Source organism: Artibeus jamaicensis, unplaced genomic scaffold (genome assembly GCF_021234435.1).
Source record: "Artibeus jamaicensis isolate MK-2021 breed Jamaican fruit bat unplaced genomic scaffold, CSHL_Jam_final contig_457, whole genome shotgun sequence".
In the NCBI taxonomy this organism is placed as follows: domain Eukaryota; kingdom Metazoa; phylum Chordata; class Mammalia; order Chiroptera; family Phyllostomidae; genus Artibeus; species Artibeus jamaicensis.
Window position 1 is genome coordinate 2509882 of NW_026521840.1, and position 23155 is coordinate 2533036.

General features: G+C 38.1%; 1 protein-coding gene across 3 annotated transcripts in view; it reads left to right on the forward strand.

The window, feature by feature from the left end:
• AR (androgen receptor) overlaps positions 1 to 23155 on the forward strand; it is a 256158-nt gene that overhangs the window by 22010 nt on the left and 210993 nt on the right. Inside the window, exons 2-3 of one of the 3 annotated variants that reach the window (XM_053666528.1) lie at positions 8125 to 8178; positions 9498 to 12337. The exons of 1 other annotated variant lie outside the window; for it this stretch is intronic. In XM_053666528.1, coding sequence (XP_053522503.1) covers positions 8125 to 8178; positions 9498 to 9507 — 64 coding nt within the window. In that variant the 3' untranslated portion in view covers positions 9508 to 12337. Of the gene's footprint in view, positions 1 to 8124; positions 8179 to 9497; positions 12338 to 23155 lie in introns of those variants that run through there. One more of the 3 variants, XM_053666526.1, reaches the window with a different exon arrangement.

The window sequence follows — 23155 nt, forward strand, 5'->3', positions numbered from 1 at the left end:
CCTGTTAAAGGTGAGATCATATGGTGTCTGTCTTTCAATACCTGGCTTATTTCACTCAGCATAATGCTTTCCAGTTCCATCCATGTTGTTGCAAAGGGTAGGAGTTCCTTCTTTCTCTCTGCTGCATAGAATCCCATTGTGTATATGTACCACAATTTTTTGATCCATTCATTTACTGATGGGCACCTAGGTTACTTCCAACTCTGGGCTGTTGTAAATTGTCCTGCTATGAACATTGGTGTGCATAGGTTCTTTTGGATTGGTATTTTAGGGTTCTTAGGATATAATCCCAGCAGTGGAATTGCTGGGTCACAAGGCAGGTCGATTTTTAGTTTTCTGAGAAAATTCCATACTGTTTTCCATACTGGTTATACCAATCTGCAATCCCACCAAGAGTGATCTAGGGTCCCCTTTTCCCCACAACCTCTCCAACATTTGTTGTTTGTTGCTTTGTTTATGATAGCCATTCTGATCGGTGTAAAGTGGTATCTCATTGTGGTTTTAATTTGCATCTCTCTGATACCTAGCAATATTGAGTATCTCTTCATGTGTCTCTGGATCCTCTGTATGTCCTCCTTGGAGAATTGTTTAAGTCCTTTGCCCACTTTTTAATTGGGTTAGTTGTCTTCTTAGAGTGGAGTCATGTAAGTTCTTTGCATATTTTGGAGACTAAAACCTTGTCTGAGGTATCATGGGCAAATATGTTTTTCCATATAATTGGTTCTCTTTATTTTTTTGTTTAAATTATTTTATTGTTGTCAATTATAGTCTTCTGTGTTTAACACCCACCACTCCCTGCCCAAACTCAGCCAAACCCATCTCCCTCCCTTGCTTCCAACCCCACCCCTTGGTTTTGTCCATGTGTCCTTTATGGTTGTTCCTGAAAACCCTTCTCCTCTTCCCCCCACTATCCCCTCCCACCTACCCTCTGGTTACTGTCAGATTGTTCTTTATTTCAATGTCTCTGGTTATATTTTGCTTGCTTTTTTTCTTTTGTTAATTAGGTTTCTGTTAAAGGTGAGATCATATGGCATTTTTCCCTCATTTCCTGGCTTATTTCACTTAGAATAATGCTCTCCAGTTCCATCCATGCTGTTGTAAAGGGTAGGAGCTCCTTTTTCCTCTCTGTTGCGTAGTATTCCATTGTGTAAGTCTACTGTAGTTTTTTTGATCCATTCATTTACTGATGGGAACTTAGGTTGTTTCCAACACTTGGCTATTATAAATTGTGCTGCTATGAACATTGGGGTGCATAGGTTCTTTTGGATTGGTGTTTTAGGGTTCTTAGGCTATAATCTCAGCAGCAGAATTGCCAGGTCAAAAGGCAGCACTATTTTTAATTTTCTGAGGAAATTCCATACTGTTTTCCACAGTGGCTATACTAGTCTGCATTCTCACCAACAATGCTCTAGGGTTCCCTTTTCCCTACATCCTCTCCAACATTTGTTTGTTGATGGCCATTGTCATAGGTGTGAAGTGGTATCTCATTGTGGTTTTAATTTGCATCTCTCTGATGGCTAGTGATGCTGAGCAGCTTTTCATATGTCTCTGGGCCCTCTGTATTTCCTCCTTGGAGAAATGACCATTTTTAATTGGAAAGCCAATATTCTTTAATGTAGAAATTCTGCAATTTGTTTATCCATTCACTTGGTGAACACTGGGATTGTTTCTAGTTTTTCCCTATTACAAATAAAACCTATGAATATTCATGTGTAGGTTTTTGTTGAATATGTTTTGATTTCTTTCGGATGAATATCAAAGACTTGGATTTCTAGGTTTTATGAGTAGATATTTAACTTTATAAGAAACCACTAAGCTGTTTTCCAAAGTAGTCATGCCATGTTATATTTCTGTCACCAATGTGTGAGACCCAATTGTCCCACATCCTCACCAGCACTTGCTACTATCTGTATTTTTGTTTTAGGCATTCTAATAGGTACAATGCAGCTCATAGTGATTTCAATTTGCATTTCCTAATGGCTAATGATTTAAGCATCTCTTCATGTGCTTATTTGCCATCCCTTTTTTAAAGTATCTGTTAAAATCCTTTTCTTATTTTTAAATAGGATTCTTTGTTTTCTTACTGTTGAATCTTTTTAAGATTTTAAATATATTGTGTGTACAAATCCTTTGTGGGATATGTGATTTTCAATAATTTTTCATTTACTATAACTATTCTCATTTTCTTAATGGTATCTTTCAGAGAGCAAATATTTTTAATTTTGATGAAGTCCAATGTTTTAGTTTTTTTCTTTTTTGCTTAAAAAATAGGAATTTATTCTCTCATAATTTTGGAAAGAAATCCTAAATCAACATGTTGACAGGGCCACAGAGCCTCTGATGGCTCTAAGGGAGAATCCTTCCTTGCCTTATGCAGCTTCTGGTGGCCCCAGACATTTGTGGGCTAGTGGTAGCAGAACACTAATCTCTGCCTCTGTATCCACATGGCCTTCTTTGTGTGTTTTACTTTTTTTATTTTATTTAGTTTTTTTAGGACAGTTTTTTGTCTATTTCTCCCATCCCAACTTCCCCCGCCCAGTGCTCCCCACCTCCCTCCCATTTCCACCTCCCTTAGTTCTTGTCCCTGTGTCCTTCCTATTTGTTCCTCCAAATCCCTCCCCTTTTCCCCCTTAAATTCCCTTCCCTCTCCCCTCTGGTCACTGTCCCCTTGTTCTCTATTTCAGTGTCTTTGTTTTTATTCTGCTTTCTTGTTTGTTTTGTTGTTTAGCTTCCTGTTAAAGGTGAGATCATATGGTGTCTGTCTTTCAACACCTGGCCTATTTCACTCAGCATAATGCTTTCCAGTTCCATCCATGTTGTTGCAAAGGGTAGGAGCTCCTTCTTTCTCTCTGCTGCATAGAATTCCATTGTGTATATGTACCACAATTTTTTGATCTATTCATTTACTGGTGGGCACCTAGGTTACTTCCAACTCTTGGCTATTGTAAATTGTGCTGCTATGAACATTGTGGTGCATAGGTCCTTTGAAATTGATGTTTTAGGATTCTTAGGATATAATCCCAGCAGTGGAATTGCTGGGTCAAAAGGCAGGTTGATTTTTATTTTTCTGAGAAAATTCCATACTGTTTTCTATAATGGTTGTACCAGTCTGCAGTCCCACCAACAGTGAACTAAGGACCCCTTTTCCCCACAACCTTTCCAACATTTGTTGTTTGTTGCTTTATGATAAGCCATCCTGAAAAGTGTAAAGTGGTATCTAATTGTGGTTTTAATTTGCATCTCTCTGACTGCTAACGATATTCAGCACCTCTTCATCTGTTTCTGGATGTTCTGTATGTCCTCCTTGGAGGAGTGTCCGTTCAAGTCCTTTTCCCATTTTTTTAATTGCGTTGCTTGTCTTCTTAGAGTGGAGTCATGTAAGTTCTTTGTATATTTTAGAGATTAAACCTTTGTCTGAGGTATCATTGGCAAATATGTTTTCCCATACAGTTGGTTGCCTTTTTAATTTAATACTGTTTCCTTTAGCCACACAGAAGCTTTTTATTTTGATAAGATCCCATTTGTTTATTCTTTCCTTTATATTCCTTGCTCTAGGGGACATATCAGTAAAAATGTTGCTGCGTGAAATATCTGAGATTTTCCTGCCAATGTTCTCCTCTAGGACTTTAATGGTATCACGGCTTATGTTTAAGTCTTTTATCCACCTTGAATTTATTTTGGTGTATGGTGTAAGTTGGTGCTCAAGTTTCATTTTTTTGCACATAGCTGTCCAGTTCTCCCAATGCCATTTGTTGAAGAGGCTATCTTTACTCCATTTTATTTTACTGCCCCGTTTGTCTAATATTAATTGACTCTAGAGATTTGGGTTTATTTCTGGGCTCTCCGTTCTGTTCTGTTGGTCTATGTGCCTGTTTTTATGCCAGTACCAGGCTGTTTTGATTACAGTGGCCTTGTAATACAGTTTGATATCAGGTATTGTGATCCCTCCTACTTTGTTCTTCTTTCTCAAAAGAGCAGCTGCTATTCGGGCTCATTTATGGTTCCATATAAATTTTTGAAGTGTTTGTTCTGTGTCTATGAAATATGCCATTGGTACTTTAATAGGTATTGCATTGAATCTGTACATTGCTTTGGGTAGTATGGACATTTTGATGATGTTAATTCTTCCAATCCATGAACAAGGTATATGTTTCCATTTGTTTGTGTCTTCCTTGATTTCTTTCTTCAGTGCTGTGTAGTTTTCTGCATACAGGTCTTTAACCTCCTTAGTTAGATTTATTCCCAGATATTTTATTTTTGTTTTTGCTATATCGAATGGGATTTTTCTTGATTTCTGCTTCTGCTGATTGATTGTTAGTATACAAAAATGCCTTTGATAATCTGGATGTTGACTTTGTATCCCACTGTTTTGCCAAATTCATTTTTTAGGTTGAGCAGTTTTTTGGTAGAGTCTATAGGATTTTCCATGTACACTATCATGTCATCTGCAAACAATGACAGTTTTGTTTCCTCCTTCCCGATTTGGATGCCTTTTATTTCCTTTTCTTGCCTGATCACTGTGGCTAAAACTTCCGGTACTACATTGAATAGAAGTGGTGAAAGTGGACAACCTTGTCTTGTTCCTGATCTTAGTGGAAAATATTTTAGTTTTTGCCCATTGAGTATGATGTTGGCTGTAAGTCTCTCATATATGGCCTTTATTATATTGAGGAATGCTCCCTCTATTCCCACTTTGAGGAGTGTTTTTATCATGAATGGGTGTTGTACCTTATCAAAAGCTTTTTCTGCATCTATTCATATGATCATGTGGTTTTTGTCTTTGCTTTTGTCTATGTGATGTATTACATTTACTGATTTGCAAATGTTGAACCATCCTTGCATCCCTGGGATGAATCCCACTTGCTCATGGTGTATGATCTTTTTGATGTATTGTTGGATGCGATTTGCCAATATTTTGTTGAGGATTTTAGCATCTATGTTCATCAGCGATATTGGCCTGCAGTTTTCTTTCTTTGTTGTGTCTTTGTCTGGTTTTGGAATTAAGATGATGCTGGCTTCATAAAAAGAGTTTGGGAGTCCTCCATCATTTTGGATTTTTTGGAACAGTCTGTGAATAATAGGGGTTAGCTTTGTAGAATTCTTCTGTGAAACCATCTGGTCCAGGGCTTTTGCGTGATGGAAGGTTTTTGATTACTGCTATTTCATTTGCTGCTATTGGTCTGTTCAGGTTTTCTGCTTCTTTTTCATTGAGTTTTGGAAGATTATATTTTTCCAGTAATTTGTCCATTTCACCTAGGTTTACAAATTTCTTGGCATATAGTTCTTCATAGTAATTTCTTATAATCCCTTCTCTTTCTGTTGTGTCAGTTGTAATTTCTTCTCTTTCATTTCTGATTGTGTTTATTTGGGTCCTCTCTCTTCTTGATGAGCCTACTTAATGGCTTGTCAATTTTGTTTATCTTTTCAAAAAACAAGCTCCTGGATTCATTGATCCTTACAATTGTGCTTTTAGTCTCTATGTCACTTAATTCTGCTTTGATCTTGGTTATTTCCTTTCTTCTACTTGCTCTGGGCTGTCTTTGTTGTTGTTCCTGGAGCTCTTGCAGGCTCAAGGGTTAGGTTGTTTGTTCGAAATGTTTCTATCTTCTTTAGGTAAGCCTGTATTGCTATGAAGTTCCCTCTCAGGACTGCCTTCGCTGTGTCCCATAAGTTTTGGGTTGTTATGAGTTCATTTTTATTTGTTTCCAGAAACGTTTTGATTTCTTCCCTAATTTCATTCTTGACCCATTTGTTGTTTAATAGCATACCATTCAGTCTCCATGATTTTGGATGCTTTGGTTTTTTCCTTTGGGGTTGGTTTCCCATTTCAGTCCCTTGTGGTCAGAGAAAATGCTTGGTATGATTTCAATTTTCTTGAATTTGTTGAGGCTCGTTATGTGTCCTATCATGTGGTCTATCTTTGAAAATGTTTCATGTGCATTTGAAAATGTATTTAGCTTCTTTGGGATGAAGGGCTCTATATCTATCTATCTATCTATCAATCTATCTATCTATCTATCTAAGTTTGGGAAGAAAGGAAGAAGAACTAACACAGGAAAAATAAAGGAGAGGATCAAAGTATTGAAAGATAAAGCAATAATAAAATTAAAAATATAAGATTAGGAAAAAACGTTACTAGAGAAAAAACAACAACAATAAAACCCCTTCCTTTGTTGCTTTCAAACTGTCCAAACCGGTTTTTCTGGTTGCAGCAGGACCTCTCTGTGGGCTGGGGTGCTGGCCCTCCTGCCAGCCAGGCTACCAGACTGGGGTGTGTGCGCAGGTGCATCCGCCAGGCTGCCTGTATCCCGCAGGATCTGGCACGATCCTTCCCAGTCCTGTGGTGGGACTAAAATGCTTCCACCACTCTTCTGGATCACTGCCAGCTGGGTGGGAAGCAAACCAAGATGCCATGGCAGGATAACACCTGAGTCCACTTTAAAAAAAAAAAAAAAAACCTTCTCCTGACAGCCTGCCTCTCAGCCCAGCCCAACTCCCAATCAGACTGGTGAGGACAATGCGTCTCTCAATTCTCCCGGGCTGGTGACCAGAGAGTCTGCAGTTGAACACGGCCCTTTGTCCTTGTTACCCTCTCTGTAAACTCAACCAGACAGGTCTCTGCCCAGTGTTGTCCAGCCTTGCTTAGACGGGGAGGGAGGGAGGGAGCTCATGACCGGCGCTGGTTGCCTAACGAGTCTGCTGGGTTCCCGAGCTCCCATGGCAGATGTCTCTGGCACTGGTCCCAGACTGATGCCTCTGGACCCCGACAGAGGTGGTGGCACTGGGGCCACCTGGCTGCCCCTGCCACCGCTCTTGTCTTTACCTAGGTCCCTGAGACCCCACTGACCTGCCGCTGTCTAGTCTTTCAGCGTCCATCACAATCTCCCGTCTCTTAATTTCATAAATCCTGGGGAACCGTTGGTTGACTGCACTGTTCCTCAGTAGATCTGCCAGGATTTTCTCCCATGTGTACGGGAGCTGGAATCTGCTCTGTCCTACTCTGTCTCCATCTTGCCAGCTTCTGTATTCTTGTTGGGGCTTCATATTGGGGCTTCTTTAGTCCTGAAATTTGACAAAGCCTTGAGCTTTTCCTTGGTCCTGTTCCACAGTTTCCAAGTCCTTTTCTCTCTCAAGGAAACTCTTCATTTGTTAGTTGTTGCCTTTCTTCCTCTACTTTTCCCGCCTCTAGTTCCTCAATCGGTCTCCCATGATTGGCACTGCTTTTCACTCCATTTCCACCATGCCATCTCCCTCCCATCAAAATATTCCTCACAGCCCCCCTCCCCACTTTGCTGAAACTACCTCTGGCCAGAAAGGTAGAGTAGATCCAAAAAGGATGCTACTTGGATGACTTTAAATGTGGGTATTAAGGTCTTTTATCTATGACAGTAGTGACTTGTTCAGGCAGCCATATCCAAGGTGTAGAACAAATCAGGTAAGCCATAAATTGCTTGAATCTTGCAGATGTAGAACTCTACCTCCCTTTCCCCTATTTTTTATTGAGGTATAATTAACATATAATATTATATTCATTTCAGGTGTACTACATAGTGATTCAATATTTGTATATTCTTACCCCTTTGCATTCAATCTTTAGATGGTTTGCAGAGGATATGATGGCTTGCTTTGTTACAGTCAATTGATAGAAGGGACTGGAAAATGGGAGTGGAGCCAATGAACATGTTTGAGACTAAATGATTTCAATTCTTGGGAAGTATAAAGTGCTCAAATGTTCACCAAGGACTTTCAGGCACATTATCTCTTTTGTTTCTCAAACCAATTTGGAGGTAGGTACTGAATGGACCCACATTATCATTTCATCAATAAGGCAATTGAGACCATAGTTAATTAAGGGATATTCCACAGTAATTTGGACAACAAGTGGAGGGATCAGAATTTGGAATATGAATTTTTGGTTTTAGGACTGTTTTTTAGATTTCTTATTGAATAGATGAGTGAGTACATGTTTGATTTGGAAATGTTATTTCCAACTTTAAGTTAAGGATTCACTCTAGTCTTTGTGCAGCATGATTTTAATTCTCAACAATATTAATCTGATAAAATGATAAACATTTCATTTATTAATTCACTAATTTATTCTTTTATTCATTTATGTTTCCTAAGTGCCAACTTTGTACCAGATCCTATGCTGATTTCTGAGGATACAAAGAGAAATAAGTAAGAAGACATCGTCTCAGGTCTCAAAGATCTTATAGACTGGGGAATGACATCTCAATAGTAAACATAAGAGCAGCTGCTTAGGAAATGCCATTAACAAAATCCCAAGTCATATTCCTTTTGAACAGTGAGAATGGCCCTTCTAAAAATGGGGAAGTCTTCTATTTTGGGTACATTGATATAAATAATTGCCTTTAAATTAAATTCTGTCTTACTAAAAACAAAAATGAAAAGTTGCCGCTTGTTGTGGTGTGTGTGTGTGTGTGTGTGTGTGTGTGTGTGAGAGAGAGAGATGGGTAGAGAGAGAGAGAAAGAGAGGTGGGTGGAGAGAGAGAAATGGGTATGTAAAGGTAGTTGGGAGCTAGGGGATTGCTAAGTAGTAGCTATGGGGGACTTAGTAGGTAGTCCTAATGAGTTCCAGTTCTTTGTGTATAAATTGTATAGAGGATCGAGGTGACAAGGATTATTGTATAAGAGCTGATCTTAGATTTCTTCCAAATAAATGGTAAGCAGACCTAGAGCATTACTATTCCACTTGCTTTAAAAACTTATACCCAGGCTCTTTTCTAGCATGGGTAAATTGATTCTGATCAAATACTACATTTTCAAGCATCTACCTCTCAGTGCTAGGTGCTGTGTTAGATATTGTCAGTGCATTTTCTTGTTAATTTTTAAATCTGACCCTAGGCAATTATTAGTTACACTTTATAGATGAGAAACTGAGACTCAAAGAGGCTAAGGACTTGCTTAAGGTCATACATACAGTGAATAACTTGATGGATGTGGACCAAGTTGAGTTTCAATTTTCAACTTTTTTGTCCTCTGGCCTTACTGCAGTTTTCATCATTGCACACCACTTCAGCTTTATGTTTCATAGTGGTCATTAAGTCTATACTCCATTAGCCAGAGATTCTTGCCTCCCTTCAACATGATTCTTCCCTAGCATGTATTTAAGTAATCCTCACAAAAGCTTTTACAGCCTCCCCGGGCACTGTGGCTCCAGGTTTTTGAGTGCCTCGGATAACTGTAAAATGGAAAATCAAAGTAACAGCTAATTTAGGAGAAATGAGTTTGGGATGTGAATTTCCTGGACAACTTGTCATCTATGTTTTACTTTCTTAGATTCATAAACCTATCCAGAATGTCCCTTGAGAACTAGGAGTAATGAGGATGATGGGGAAAGGCTTCCTTTCCAAGAGTGCTTCAGCCAAGTGCCTCACTCACTCCTACTATTTTCTGTGAAGACATGGAGATGGGAGCTAGATATGAATTCCTTTTAGCCCTGAGTTTATGCCATCATTTTCTTTCCCTCTGGTTAGACCAAAATGAAAGAAGAATTTGAATGACTACCAGGAGGACCATGGGTTAAGAAGACTGGGATGCATGAAAGAGCAGTGAATATATGCTTAAAATACAGGGTTTGTGTCCAGATTTTGTTGGTTACTATCCGTGTAACTTTGGACAAGTTACAGTTGTGAGCCAGAATTCCCTCATCTGTAAATTAGAACATAAATTCTAATTTCATATGTGAAAGGGTAAGTCTAAAAGTATTTTTGTTAACTCAGAAAGGGCTTAAAGATTTAAATGGTTGCTTTTTTATGATCACAAAATAAATACTATGCTTCAGTGATATAACTTTGTCCTGTTTTTCCTAAAACCCTGAATATGTGTAGTTTAAGGGATGTACTTTTCCCCCTGTACAATTTTAGTATCTATGAGCTGAGGGAAGTGGACTGCTAATTATGTACTGAGCAAGTGTGAAAGGAGGGTTATACACTTTGTGTTCAGGAGATGGCAGGGAGAGTAGGCTCTCCAGTTTCCCCTCTTCCCCCTCCAAAGCCCCTTTGAGTTATTCAAACTTAACATTTGGGGCTTGTTTCAAGTAGGCATGTCTGTATTTGGTTGGGCTTATTTCAGCTTCTTTATATATTATAAGGATTTGTTGACTTGGTAAAAAAAAAACATTCTCCTTTCCATTTTCAAGGAGTAATTGTGCTTCTTCACTAGACAAAAATTCAAAACAGTGAGTTGAAAGGGGGCAAGCTCATACCAAAGAATCAGAGATGGTCAGAATTTAGAGAGGAACCTGGAGGTCAGGGCCCTTTTGTAGACTGGGCAATTGAAATCCAGGCACAAAAAGAGATTAGACCAAGTTTACAAAACTCATCATGGTACATTCAGATTGGAAATCAAAGGACTTTCTACTCCCAGGTCAATAGATGCTCTTTAAGGCACCTTCCAGCTCAGATGTTCTCTGGTAACCATGATATTGACTATTTTTACTATGCATTGGGGACAACAGTATCTAAAATCCTAGGTCTGACTTAAGTGGGAATATATGCCCTCCCCTTCCCTTTGATATTTTTAGGAGTCTGGCAGATGGTTGGAGTGTGATTACCACATCTAATAGTTTCATACCACATTTCATTAAATCACATGTGTGAGTTTTGCTGATTAACAAATAAATAATTACCATGGGGAGCACATGTTTGCGTATCTACCCCCATCCCTTTCCTCCATTGGGCATAGTAGTAGGTTTATCTGCTCTCATTTGCCAAACTGTTTTCTTCTTTATGTGCTGAGATTAAAGCAATTTCACAGAAGTCACCTGCTTCATCTTCCTGCCCTATACAAAAGCCTGCCTCAAGGTGTTGGAGGCCTGCTATGAACAGGATTTTTGTATAGGGCATCAGGAAAATGAATTCAGAGTGCTCCTGACATTCCTTGTTACTTTTTTGCCCATGATACTGTAGCCTTAGAGGTGGGCAGTTCTTTGGTTGAAAAATTAGAATTTAGTGGTAAGTGTTTTAAGATTTGGACTGTGATTGATATGATGCAGCCATACCATTATCTATTAGGCATGTAAAACAGCTTGCTTGTTTGAGCTGTTTCAGAGTTCAGTGGTTTGGGGTAGACAGGTAAAGGATTGTGGTGGTGGTGGAGAGGGCTTGAGTAGTTTTTCATTATTAACATGAAAAAATACACTTAATCCCCTAAACCAAGTCTGCTTTTCTCATGCACATTGGCCTTTCTGCCAACATACCAGTAAGTAACATACCTGATATCTTCCAGTTTTCAGCTTTTGTGTGTTTTGCTAGTAGGAACAAATCTCTCTCTTTCTCTCTCTTTTTTTGTGCCTGTGTCTCTATGTATTCCTGTCTTACTATGTCAGTGTGTTCCTGTTTCTTTCTGTCCATTCTTCTGTCCTTGTGTGTCTCTGTGCTTTCCTCTATTTTTCCTCTGGGTTTGGGCATGTTAATATCTTTGTGGACATTTGTTACTCCAAGCCCATGTGCCAATGGGTCTGTGTGTACATCTCTTTCTTTCTGTCAGTGTATGGATTCTATGTCTGGTTGTTTTTTATTTGTGTGTGTATGCAAGCCTACTTTTGGATAACTATTTCTGTTTGGGTATTAGCTCTTCTTTTTGTGTCTGCTCTTCTGTGTATTTTTTCCTTGCCCTTAGTGTTCTTGTCTCCATATGTCCCTCTGGGTATATACATTTCAATGCATGTTTCTACTTATTTAGTTCATATTTCTCTGACCATGTGTCTTGCTTTTTTGGACCCTTGTGACTTTTGTTTTATTTATCTTTGTATGTAAGACCATTGGAATTAGCCTCTTCATATTTTTGTGCACATTTCTTTCTTTTAGTTTGTGTCAGTTAAGTTTGAGAAGAGGTATGTTTGTAATCAGCTGGGCTGGTTATCTCTGTGTGTGTCTCTGTGTGTGTGTATCTGACTGTATGTGTGCTGGTCCATGTATCTCTCTGTTTCTCTGTAACCAGATATTTCCATACAGCTGTCTCTTTGTCTTCCTCTTCATTTCTGTGTTGTTGGTTGTATGTCTGTACATATGTATCTTGATCTTACAAGAAGCCCACTTGCTTTTTGAGATATCTTAGATGTCTTGAATTTCCTGCTTATTTTCTGGCTTGCTGGCCACCATGGTACTTAGGTTTCTATTGGTAATTAAATGTGCACATTTGTTCATATATGATGTCAGAATAGTCCATTAAGAATTGTACACGGTATGTTTAGTAACAGGGCTGTTGTGTGTGGAGAATTTTGGGGAAATGAGTGGTGTTTTAATTGTAAACCTTTTCATGTTAATTGTATTTGATTTAAATTTGAAAATGCTGGCTGCACAAGATATATTCTCTTAGAGAAACAGCATATTGATAGTAGAGAAGGTATCTATTTGTACTGTGAAGACTTATTTTTGATGTTCTATACTGGAATAGAAGATGTTACTTTTCTAGTTTCGTTTTGCTTTTTGTTTTGAGGAGTTATTCCAAATGGCTCTGAGGCGAAGTTAGAGTACAAGAAGTACAGACACAATGGAGAATAAAGAACAAGAGCAGAATGGACCTGTTTCTCACTTGTATAGTCATCTGGGAGCTCAAGATGGAATTCATAGGAAATGGACAGATGAGGGCTATAGAGAGAAGCTTAGCAGGACCCCATCTCTCCTTAAACTGTATTGCTGTGTTTATTCAAGGAAGTCAGAAAAGGAGGAGGCCAGTTTTTTCTTTCTACTGGAAGGTTACCAGGTATATTTAAAACCTAAGTTCTTCTAGTTTTTCCATTTTGGCTTGATATATCCTTTTGGGTTCTTGTTTTGTCAATACAAAAAGAAAATAATTTAAATGTGGCTAACATTTATATGTGTATGTTATATGCTGTTGAGTTGGCTGTGACTCTTGGCAACTCTATATGAATGAGTGATGTCCATAGTGTCCTGTCCTCAAGAGCCCTGCTCAGCTTCTGTAGACTCATGACTATAACTTCTTTTATGGAATCAGTCCATCTCATAATTGGTTTTCCTCTTTTCCTGTTGCCTTCAGTGTTTCCCAACATTATTGTCTCTTCCAAAGAACTTACCTTTCTTATGACACATGAAAAGTAAGACAGCTTCAGTTTTGTCATTTTTGCTTCCAGCGATATGTCAGCTAAACTTACTCTAAGACCTACTTGCTCATCTTTCTGGCAGTCCAGGGTATTCATAGAGCATTCTTTCAACACTGTATTTTACATTTTTTTCTGATGTCACATTTTGTTCATTTATCTATTGTATATGCAGAAATCTAAAGAGTACAGTTCCTTCTCAATTATGGTGGGCCCTGAGAAGGAAGTCGTTACTATATCTAAGTTATCTAGATGTAGGAAATTAATTTGGTATTGTGCTAAGGGAACATCTATCTAGAATTCAACTGCTTTAAGGTCAGTAAAGAGAGTTTCATGAGCATTTTTTATAAGTGGATGTTGAAAATTTTTACATTTATTAAGATGATAATATTACTTTTCTTTCTTTTTTATTAATTATGCCATTACATTTGTTCTATTTTCCCCCTCCATTCCCCTCCACCTTGCACACCCCTCCCCCACCATTCCCCCCCTTTAGTTCATGAACACATATCTCAAGTTCTTTAGATTCTGTATTTTCCCTACTATTCTTGCCCTCCCCCTATCTATTTTCTATCTACTGTCTATGCTACTTATTTTCTGTACCTTCTCCCCCCTTCTTCTCCCATTCCCCTGTTGCTAATCCTCCATGTGATCTTCATTTCTATGGTTCTGCTCCTGAGCTAGCTGTCCTCTTAATTTGCTTTTGTTTTAGGTGTGGTTGTTGATAACTGTGAGTTTGCTGTCCTTTCACTGTTCATCTTTTTTATCTTCTTTTTCTTAGGTAAGTCCCTTTAACATTTCATATACTAAGGGCTTGGTGATGATGAACTCCTTGAATTTGGTCTTATCTGAGAAGCACTTTATCTGTCCTTCCATTCTAAATGAAAACTTTGCTGGATAGAGCAATCTTTGTTGTAGGTCTTTGATTTTCATGCCTTGGAATACCTCTTTCCAGCCCCTTCTTGCCTGTAAGGTCTCTTTTGAGAAATCCGCTGACAGTCTGATGGGAACTCCTTTGTAGGTGACTGTCCCCTTAGCTCTTGCTGCTTCTAGGATTCTCTCCTTCATTTTAATCTTGGCTAATGTAATGATGATGTGCCTTGGTGTGTTTCTTCTTGGCCCAACTTCTTTGGGACTCTCTGAGCTTCCTGGATTTCCTGGAAGTCTATTTCCTTTGCCAGATTGGGGAAATTCTCCTTTATTATTTGTTCAAATAAGTTTTCCACTCATGGCTGTTCCTCTTCCCCTTCTGTTACCCCTATAATTCGAATGTTGGAACTTTAAAGATGTCCTGGAGGTTCCTAAGTCTCTCCTCATTTTTTTGAATTCTTGTTTCTTCATTCTTTTCGGTTTGGTCATTTTTTCCTTCCTTCTGGTTCACTCCCTTGATTTGAGTCCTAGTTTCCTTTCCATTACTATTGGTTTCCTGTGCGTTACCATTCATTTCAATTAGTTCAGCCTTCATATGTTCCTCTAATTTGTGACTAAAATCAACCAGTTCTGTGAGCATCCTGATCACCAGTGTTTTGAACTGTGCATCTGAAAGTTTGGCTATTTCTTGATCACTTAGAGTTATCGGCTCTGGGGCTCTGTGTTCTTCTTGAGCCATGTTTTGGTCTGTTTGTGCCTGTTACATATGAGGAGCAGAGCCTTTATTGTTCACCAGGGCGGGGCCACCCAGGTCGCTGGTTTGTGATGCTGTATGTGGGGGCGGGGTCAGAGAGGGAGCAATGGCCACTCGCCCGGTCCGTCCCACTGCTTGCCCCCGCCTGTTTATCTGAGAGGAAATTTGCGAGCCCGCCGCCCTGTGCAGTGCGGTCTCCCAGCTCGCCTCTTCACTGGTTTATCTGCATGCAAATGCTCGACCAACTGCAGACAGCCCAGCCAGCTGCACCTCTTCCCTGTGTCCCCCTTAGCTAGCCCGCACCTGGGATCTGCGCCTTCGGCTGCTTGCGCACCACCCCAGTCGAGGATCTTTTTCGCCTGACCCGCTACGCTGCTGGCTTCACCCCCTTACTGGTTTAGCTGAGCATTTCGTTGTTTTTGGACTCCGTATTGTGGATTTTCTGTGTGGTTTGGTTGCATTTATTGCTGTTAAAACTTTGTTGTTTTTAGATTTGGTTGTGCGAGGACGCAAGGTATTTCCACCTACGCCTCCATCTTGGCAGAATGGTGGAAGACCTCATGAGCATTTTAACCTAATCTTTCTATAAGTTTATAAGAAAGCTATTTAAAATAATAAAAGATGATTGAATGCCCAGACATACTATCTATATAAATGACATACTGATGAAATAATTGTATCTGTTTTATAAAGCAGATGCTTTTAACTTAGCTTGAACTACTGAATGTAGAATAGTTCAAATAACAAAACCCAGTGGTAAAATCTATCTATGTTTTAAACTATCTATGTTTTATAGATAGTTTAAATCTATCTATGTTTTATAACTCAGACAGCTGAGGTGAATTTCTCTTGTTAAGTTGTTTTGAGTCTGTGGTGCTGTATTTCAGTCAGAAGATGGAAGTTTGTATGTGGGATCTACATTCTAGCCAACCAAGAAAATTTCAGACCTCGATTTTCTTACCTGATGGTGATATGATGGTGATAATAAAGGCTGCCTCAGTAGCTCTGACATTATTACATACAAGAACATTTTATTTATTTAGGAAAAATTAGAAAAATAAGAACAAAGGATTGATTTTTCATAAAACAAAATTTATTCAGTTAAAATTATATTCTGAGGTTGTCTTTTGTAGCAAATACTGGCCATTCTGTTTTATTTGGAAAACACTGAATAGATTTGATTCTGCCATTTTGTGGGAGAGAGTGTGAGTATTGCATAAAAGGGGAGTCATAACTTTGCTGATATAGTATATCGATGGTAAAAATAGTGTTTTATAATATGGCATAAAATGTCCAATTTTATTAATAAATGGATATTTTATGTGGCAACGGTTATACCTCAGGTGTGTAAGGATTTACTTATTTTCCTTTTAATTTTTTGTAAAACAAGAAATTCAAATCAAAACATCAGTTAAAATCTCATTACAACAAATATTATTATAAATAAACTCTTTATATCTTCTGAAAGAATGAATATCCCAGATGCTTGCCAATTTATATTTATTTAAAAATTCTAGTGTTTAAATTAAAAGAAAAGGACAGCTTCTTGGAGTTTATTGTAATTTTTTACAGAACAGCAATTCAGATTTATTTTTTCTGTTTGATAGTATGATGGAAGCTGGATTTCAAGTTGTAAGTTGATCATTAGACTGCAAGGTAAGCCTTGAACCTTGAGGAACAAAAGTAATCAAACCAGTCTATCAGATCACTTTTAAAGTCGGAAACTCTGTCATGTATTTGGCTAGTTCAATATATTATGGATAGTAAAAAAGTTTATATGCCTCAAGCAGCACTCTAAAATTTGTTCTATTGTGCTTAATTGTTTTCCAGGACTAACATACCTTGTCTATAGCAAAAAATATTATGTATGCATAAAGTGCTCTGACGTTGTAATATAATAGCCCAGTGAGGTAGGTAAGAATCTTAACGCTTGCTTTATAGAATGAATTGAGATTCAAAGACATAAATTAATTGGCCTAGGGTTCTACTGTTAAAATATGATAGAGGAAGGATTTCAAGCTAGCATGTAGCCATCTTCCTATACATATTCGTTTTATGATTATATGGAAGTCTGTTCACTAAATACGGTTTCTGCTCTTTGAGGTTAATGTTCTACAAAGCAGAGACTGGAAGGCCATTCAGATGAAGTGTCTATACTTTCAGAGGGCCTGTAGCAGTGCTCAAGTTCAGGAAAAGCAGAGACAACTAAAATACACCTTCAGAAAGTATTTGTGTAATATTTTAACCTTAGATAATTTGGCTTTGAGTAATAAAGGTGGAGTAACATAGAGGAACTAGTTCTTCTTTGTATTGGTATTTATTTATCTTGCTCTTCTGAAGTCTGGGCCAATAGTCCTATTTGTTCTGAACAGTCCCGTACTGTTTTTCTTTTTGAGGACAACAGATTTGGCACAGATGGATTGATTTTCTCAGATACCACGTGGAAGGCTGCACCAATGGACTTGTAAAAGTTCCTCTGGCCCTTCAAATCTATGACATTTGCTCAGTATCATCTTATCAAAAGCCTTTCTTTGTGATACCATCTCTTTTGCTTCTGTGACTAATAGAACAAGGCTGTAAGCTGACCTGCTGGGTGTGTGTTCTGAGGCTCCACCCCACCATTCTGTGCCCTACAGTTTCAGGGTGTGTTAACACCCCCTCATTGTATATCAGAGGAAATTGAGGCTCTGAGTGGCAAAGAAATTTTCCAGAATCACACAACTAGTTATTGCCAGAGTAAATACCAATTTTGAATTTGTAAGATAGGTGATTTTATTTTTGACATTTTAGTTTATCCTGAAAATTTTAGAAAGGATCATTAGAAATATCACTTAAAATATAATTGCTCTTTTTTTTTTTCTCAATCCCTCCACAGACTCACATTCATGGACAAGAATATGGTGATTGTGGGGGGAAGGGAAGTCTGAGAGGGTTAAATGGTAATGGAAAAATACAATAAAAATATTAAAAATTAAAAATAAAAATTTAAATTAAAAAGAATTGCTCCAGTTGGTGACTGAAGATCCAGTTAAAGTTAGCTCTTGTCATCCGAGAGCACTTTGAAGATAACTTTTCCTTAGTCCTTGTCAGTAATGCTTTCCCATTTCATAATTCTCTTGGGAATGTTGATCTAGGACAATGTTTCTGGAACATCAGTCATTCTCAATAAACTTTACTTTCATAATTTTTATTCTTTGCCCACCATCTATACTGCTTTTCTTTAAAGATTTTATTTATTTATCTTTAGAGGGGAAGGGAAGGAGAGAAGGAGAGAAATATCAATGTATGGTTGTCACTCGTGAGTCCCCTACTGGGAACAGGCCTGCAACCCAGGCATGTGCCCTGACTGGGAATCAAACCGAGGTTGTTTGGTTCACAGGCCCATGCTCAATCCATTGAGCTACACCAGCCAGGGCTGTAAACCCATACTTTTAAAATGATGATCAAAATAGATGCATAACTACTAAAAATAGTTTACTGTAATGCCAACCTTAACTCACATCATTATCGCATAAGTAGTATATATTTCACAGTTGGGGAAACATTGCTGTCCGTTTTATAGTTACTGAAGAAGATAAAATTCCTTTCCAATCTCTGGGTCCTATTCTCCAGACCTGCAAAATGTGATAGAAGTGTGGGAAAGATAAAAGTAGATGATCCTTGAGTTCGAGCCAAGAGAGGTAGGTAAATACACTTGACCTCCTTGCACAACCAAAAGAAGGAAGGAAACAACTGATTAAAAAAAAACAACTGCCAGAAATCAAATTATACAGAAGTCTGACAACCAAGGAGTTAAAGAAGAAACATTCATCCAGACTGGTAGGAGTGGCGGAGTTAGGCAGCTGGGGTGGAAAAGACACATGGCGAGGTGGCAGCTGGTGGACCAGGTGGTCCTACATACATGTGAGGATGAACCAGGAAGAATAACTAGGGAGCGAGACAAACCACAAAGACCAGGGTTCCAACATGAGCAAGATAAAGCCTCAGAATCTTTGGCTATAAAAACCTGTGGAGGTTGTGGTGGCAGGAGAAACTTCCAGTCTCTTGAGAGTGGGGTGAGAACCAAGCAACTGGCATTATTTTGTCTCTGACCCCTCGCCACATACAGTGCCACAACACAGCCAAGTGGGTTGCCTTGCCCTGGAAAATACCTAAGGTGGAGCCTTTTACAATGTAGCAGGTGTGCCAAAACAAAGAAATATGGCCTAAATGAAAGAACAGATAAAAACTTCATAAAAAGAACTAAGAGATGAAGAGGTAGCCAACCTCTCAGATGCAGAGTTCAAAACACTGGTGTTCGGGGTGCTCACAGAAATGATTGAGTATGGTTCCAACATACAGGAAGAAGTCAAGGCTATACAAACTGAAAGAAAGCAAAACATACAGGAAACCAACAGTGACAGGAAGGAAACTGGGACTCAAATCAATGGTTTGAAGCAGGAGGAAGAAATAAATACTTAACCAGAACGAAATGAAGAAATGAGAAATCAAAAAGAGGAGAGGCTTAGGAACCTCCAGGACAACTTTAAACATTCCGACATCTGAACCATAGGGGTGCCAGAAGGATAAGAGGAAGAGCAAGGAATTGAAAACTTATTTGAAAAATAATGGAAGAAAACTCTTTCAACCTGGTAAAAGAAATACAAATGCAAGTCCAGGAATCTTAGAGAGTCCCCAAAAAGCTGGACCCAAAGAGGAACATGCCAAGACACGTTTTAATTCAATTCCCCAAAATTAAAGATAAGGAGAGAATCTTAAAAGCAGCAACAGGAAAGGAGACAGTTACCAACAAAAGAGTTATCATAAGACTATCAGCTGATTTCTCAAAATAAACCTTACAGGCAAGAAGGGGCTGGGAAAAAGTATTCAAAATCATGAAAGAGAAGGACCTACATCCAAGATTATTCTATCCAGCAAAGCTATCATTTAGAATGGTGGGACAGATAAAGTGCTTCCTAGATAAGGTCAAGTTAAAGGAGTTCATCACCACCAAGCCCTTATTATATGAAATGTTAAAGGGACTTATCTAAGAAAAAGATAATCAAAGCTATGAACAGTAAAATGACAAGAAAACTATCAACAACTGAACCTTAAAAAAAAACAAACTAAGCAAAAACTAGAACAGAAACAGAATCACAGAAATGAAGATCATATGGAGGGTTGTCAGTGGGGGGGCAGAGGATAGGGGAAAAGGCACAGGAAATAAGAAGCATAATTGGTAGGTACAAAATAGACAGGGGGAGGCTAAGAATAGTATATGAAATGGCAAAGCCAAAGAACTTATATGTACAACCCACGGACACGAACTAAGTGGGGTGGGGGTGGGAATGCTGGAGGGAGTGGGGGTACTGGGTGCAGGGGGATTAAGGAAAAAAGGAATGGGCAATGCATAATCAGTAGTATATATATTTTTAAAGTAGGCTTCTGCCAACACATAAGGACATATGATTCTTCTAAGTTGTGCTTTACTTCAGCTGTGAAAGTTCTATTGGACATCACCCTTAGAAGGTACTTTGAAAAATACAGATGATTACTAGGTTTACTGTAGTGATCATATTGTAATGTTTGTAAATGTTGAATCACTATGTTGTACACACAAAAGTAATATAATATTGTATAGCAACATTACTTAAAATGAAATGAATAAAAAATAAGAAAAATACTAGTATCTAAGTTTATTCCTTCCTGACATGTCTTTTAGAAGGTAATAAGTTCTAGCATTATCTCATAGTTGGATTTGCCTTGCTTTGTCATTCTCTACCTAGCCTCTAAAACAACTGAGGCAGCATCCATTTATACACTTTCCCAAAAAACTATTTATAAAAACCCTTTTTGTCAAAATAGAAATATAGTCAAGTGCCCCAACAACCCACTGGGCTACTTTGGACACATAGCTAGTTTCTGTGCTCCTAGGTTTTGATTAGTCTCCCTCCCTTCCCTACTTAGGACTTTCATGTCACCCAGGCCTGAGATCTATGGGAAATGGTTGTTGTCATAGCTGACTTTATTGTCTCTCAGTTTTCCTTCATTGGCTTTGCAGCAGAGACTCTCATACCCAAAACCTTAGCAATGGTATTGAATTAAAAAGGCTTGAATCAAATGTAGTGTTTCTCAATATCTCCCAATTGCTTCTCAGTCTTTAAAAGATAAACACTCTTACAGAAATGCTACAATTAATCCAAGTAAAAGAAGAGATGTCAACAGAGCTTTCCTTCCTTGTACATGTGTGGCAACTGATGGGATGGAAGCAATTAGCCTAAGATTATGTATTTACTAGCAAAATTCAGAGAAGAATTTTTTACTTCTCAATTGAGATTAGAGACTACAAGGATAATTTTTGACTTTCTGGTGACACCAAAAAAATATTAAGCAAGGTAAGGAAATCATAAAGATCAACCCCAACAACATAGCTAATTTTATTTCTTTCTTTGGGGAAAATTTCTGAGTAGTAACTGGTGGGAAAGGTAAGGGAATTACTTTTTTGTAATATAAAATATGTGGGCAGCATATACGATTTCTGCTAATTGCATTCACAGAGTTTCTATGGAATCAACGTACTTTCAAGTGCATTGAATGCATGTAGAGGAGAAAGACAGGTTTGCTGAGGGGATGAAAATTGGGTCAATAATTAACACATTTTCAAAGCTCCATAAAGTAATTACTGGACAATGGAAAGGAGCAGGGTAGGAATAGTGAGGAAGTATGTAGTTGAAATTATTTTTTAAAAGAAAAGGGAGTGAGAAATGAAAAAACTGGGCCATCCATCCATTGAAAATAAACCTTGAAAGTGATCCAAAAATCTTAGAAATCCTTGACTTCTTAAAAATGGTGTTTCCCCCCCCTGACAATTATAGAGGTCAGAGAATTCTCTTTTTTATTGCAAAACATTGACAGGATATAGACATAATGATAGGTAGCTTAGCTCTGGCTATGATTAAAACTTTTGCAGTGTGCCTTTAGGATGCATTTGCAGTGATACACCATGTGGCTATACCAAATACTCTATGGATTATTGAGTGAAATAGCATTATGGGTACTAGTGTTTTGGTTTAAAATAAGTAATCAAATGCTCTTGGTCAGGTACCTCAAAGAAGGCAGTAAGGACTTTCAGAATTTCAAATTTTAAGTTCTGTACTGAGATACTGATATGACTTCATGGCTATGGAGAAACAATGTGGAAAAGCCACCATCTCTCCCTTCCCTGTAAGTCAGACTGAGAACAATATGAAAATACCCATTAGCATCTCAGAAATGTAATTGTCAACACCTTAGCTTACTAATAACTTGAGATGTTATCTCCTTTACCTCTTATATTTGGAGTGTCTATTTAGGGTGGACCTGTGGTACTAACCATTCAGTGCATGTGGTTTCCTTTTGTTTGCATAGGAAACTGATGTGTTGTTTTTGAGAAATATCAGTTCAAGTTTTCAACTAAAACTTTGTGTTTAAGTTTCACATGAGGAAGCAAAGAAAGAGAAAAACACCTTGTCAAAACAGAATGAAGAAACAAATAAATTAGAAATACATTTCTAATTTAGAAATAAAAACAAATGTCTTTGCAGTTTCCAAGAAATCTCTGGGGTTTTATGTACATTACACAGAATGGTTTTCTGTCAACTAGTTGTGAAATCATAGAAGCTAGGAGAATTAGAATGTATATGAAAAAGTGCTCTTTCTTCAGAACAACAAATGGTTGTACTCCCATGTCCGCAGCATGACTGCTGACCATGAAATCCTCATGGCAATCTGAAATATGGATATTTTGAAATCTCTCATTAGAGCAGTCTATTAATTCATGCTCTCAGTTGTACTACCCTAAATTTTCTTTTTTCCTTTGATTGTTGGTGCTAAGAGTGGTAACAAAAATGCCACCATTTGGCTATATTATGTAGTTGATAATTTGAGTTGACTGTACATGAACCCAACCCTAACTTCCTTGGTGTGTCATCTATCTACTGTGCCTGTGGATAAGCTATCATATTGAATGTATACATGGACAGTAAGACTATGGAACTTTCTTTGTAAATTAAATAATGAGTAGGTGCCTTGGGAGCTACAGTTTAAAAAATTGCTGTTTCCCCTACTTACTGAAACGTCTCTTTGAAAAGAAAAACATGTAAAGGTAGAAAGACAGGTTGACAAGCATCCTTTTCCTGATACTTAACTAAGTTGAGATAACCTGGTTTCAAGTCTCAGATGTCATTTTTTTCAGCAAAATGCCCTCCAGCAGTGGAGAATTTTATTATACAAGTTTGATTTTTGGAGCTGGTGCACTGAAAGCCTGTAGAAAGGGCTTTTTTTAGGCTTACATGTTAAAGGATTGCTGGTGGAAATGGCAGTCCTTCTAATGTAGTTCTCTCCTCCTTAAAACACCTGGCTGTGTAACCTTTATTTTCTTTTCTATTTTTGTTCTTTCTCTGGGAAAAAAATTATGATAGATTTTCATA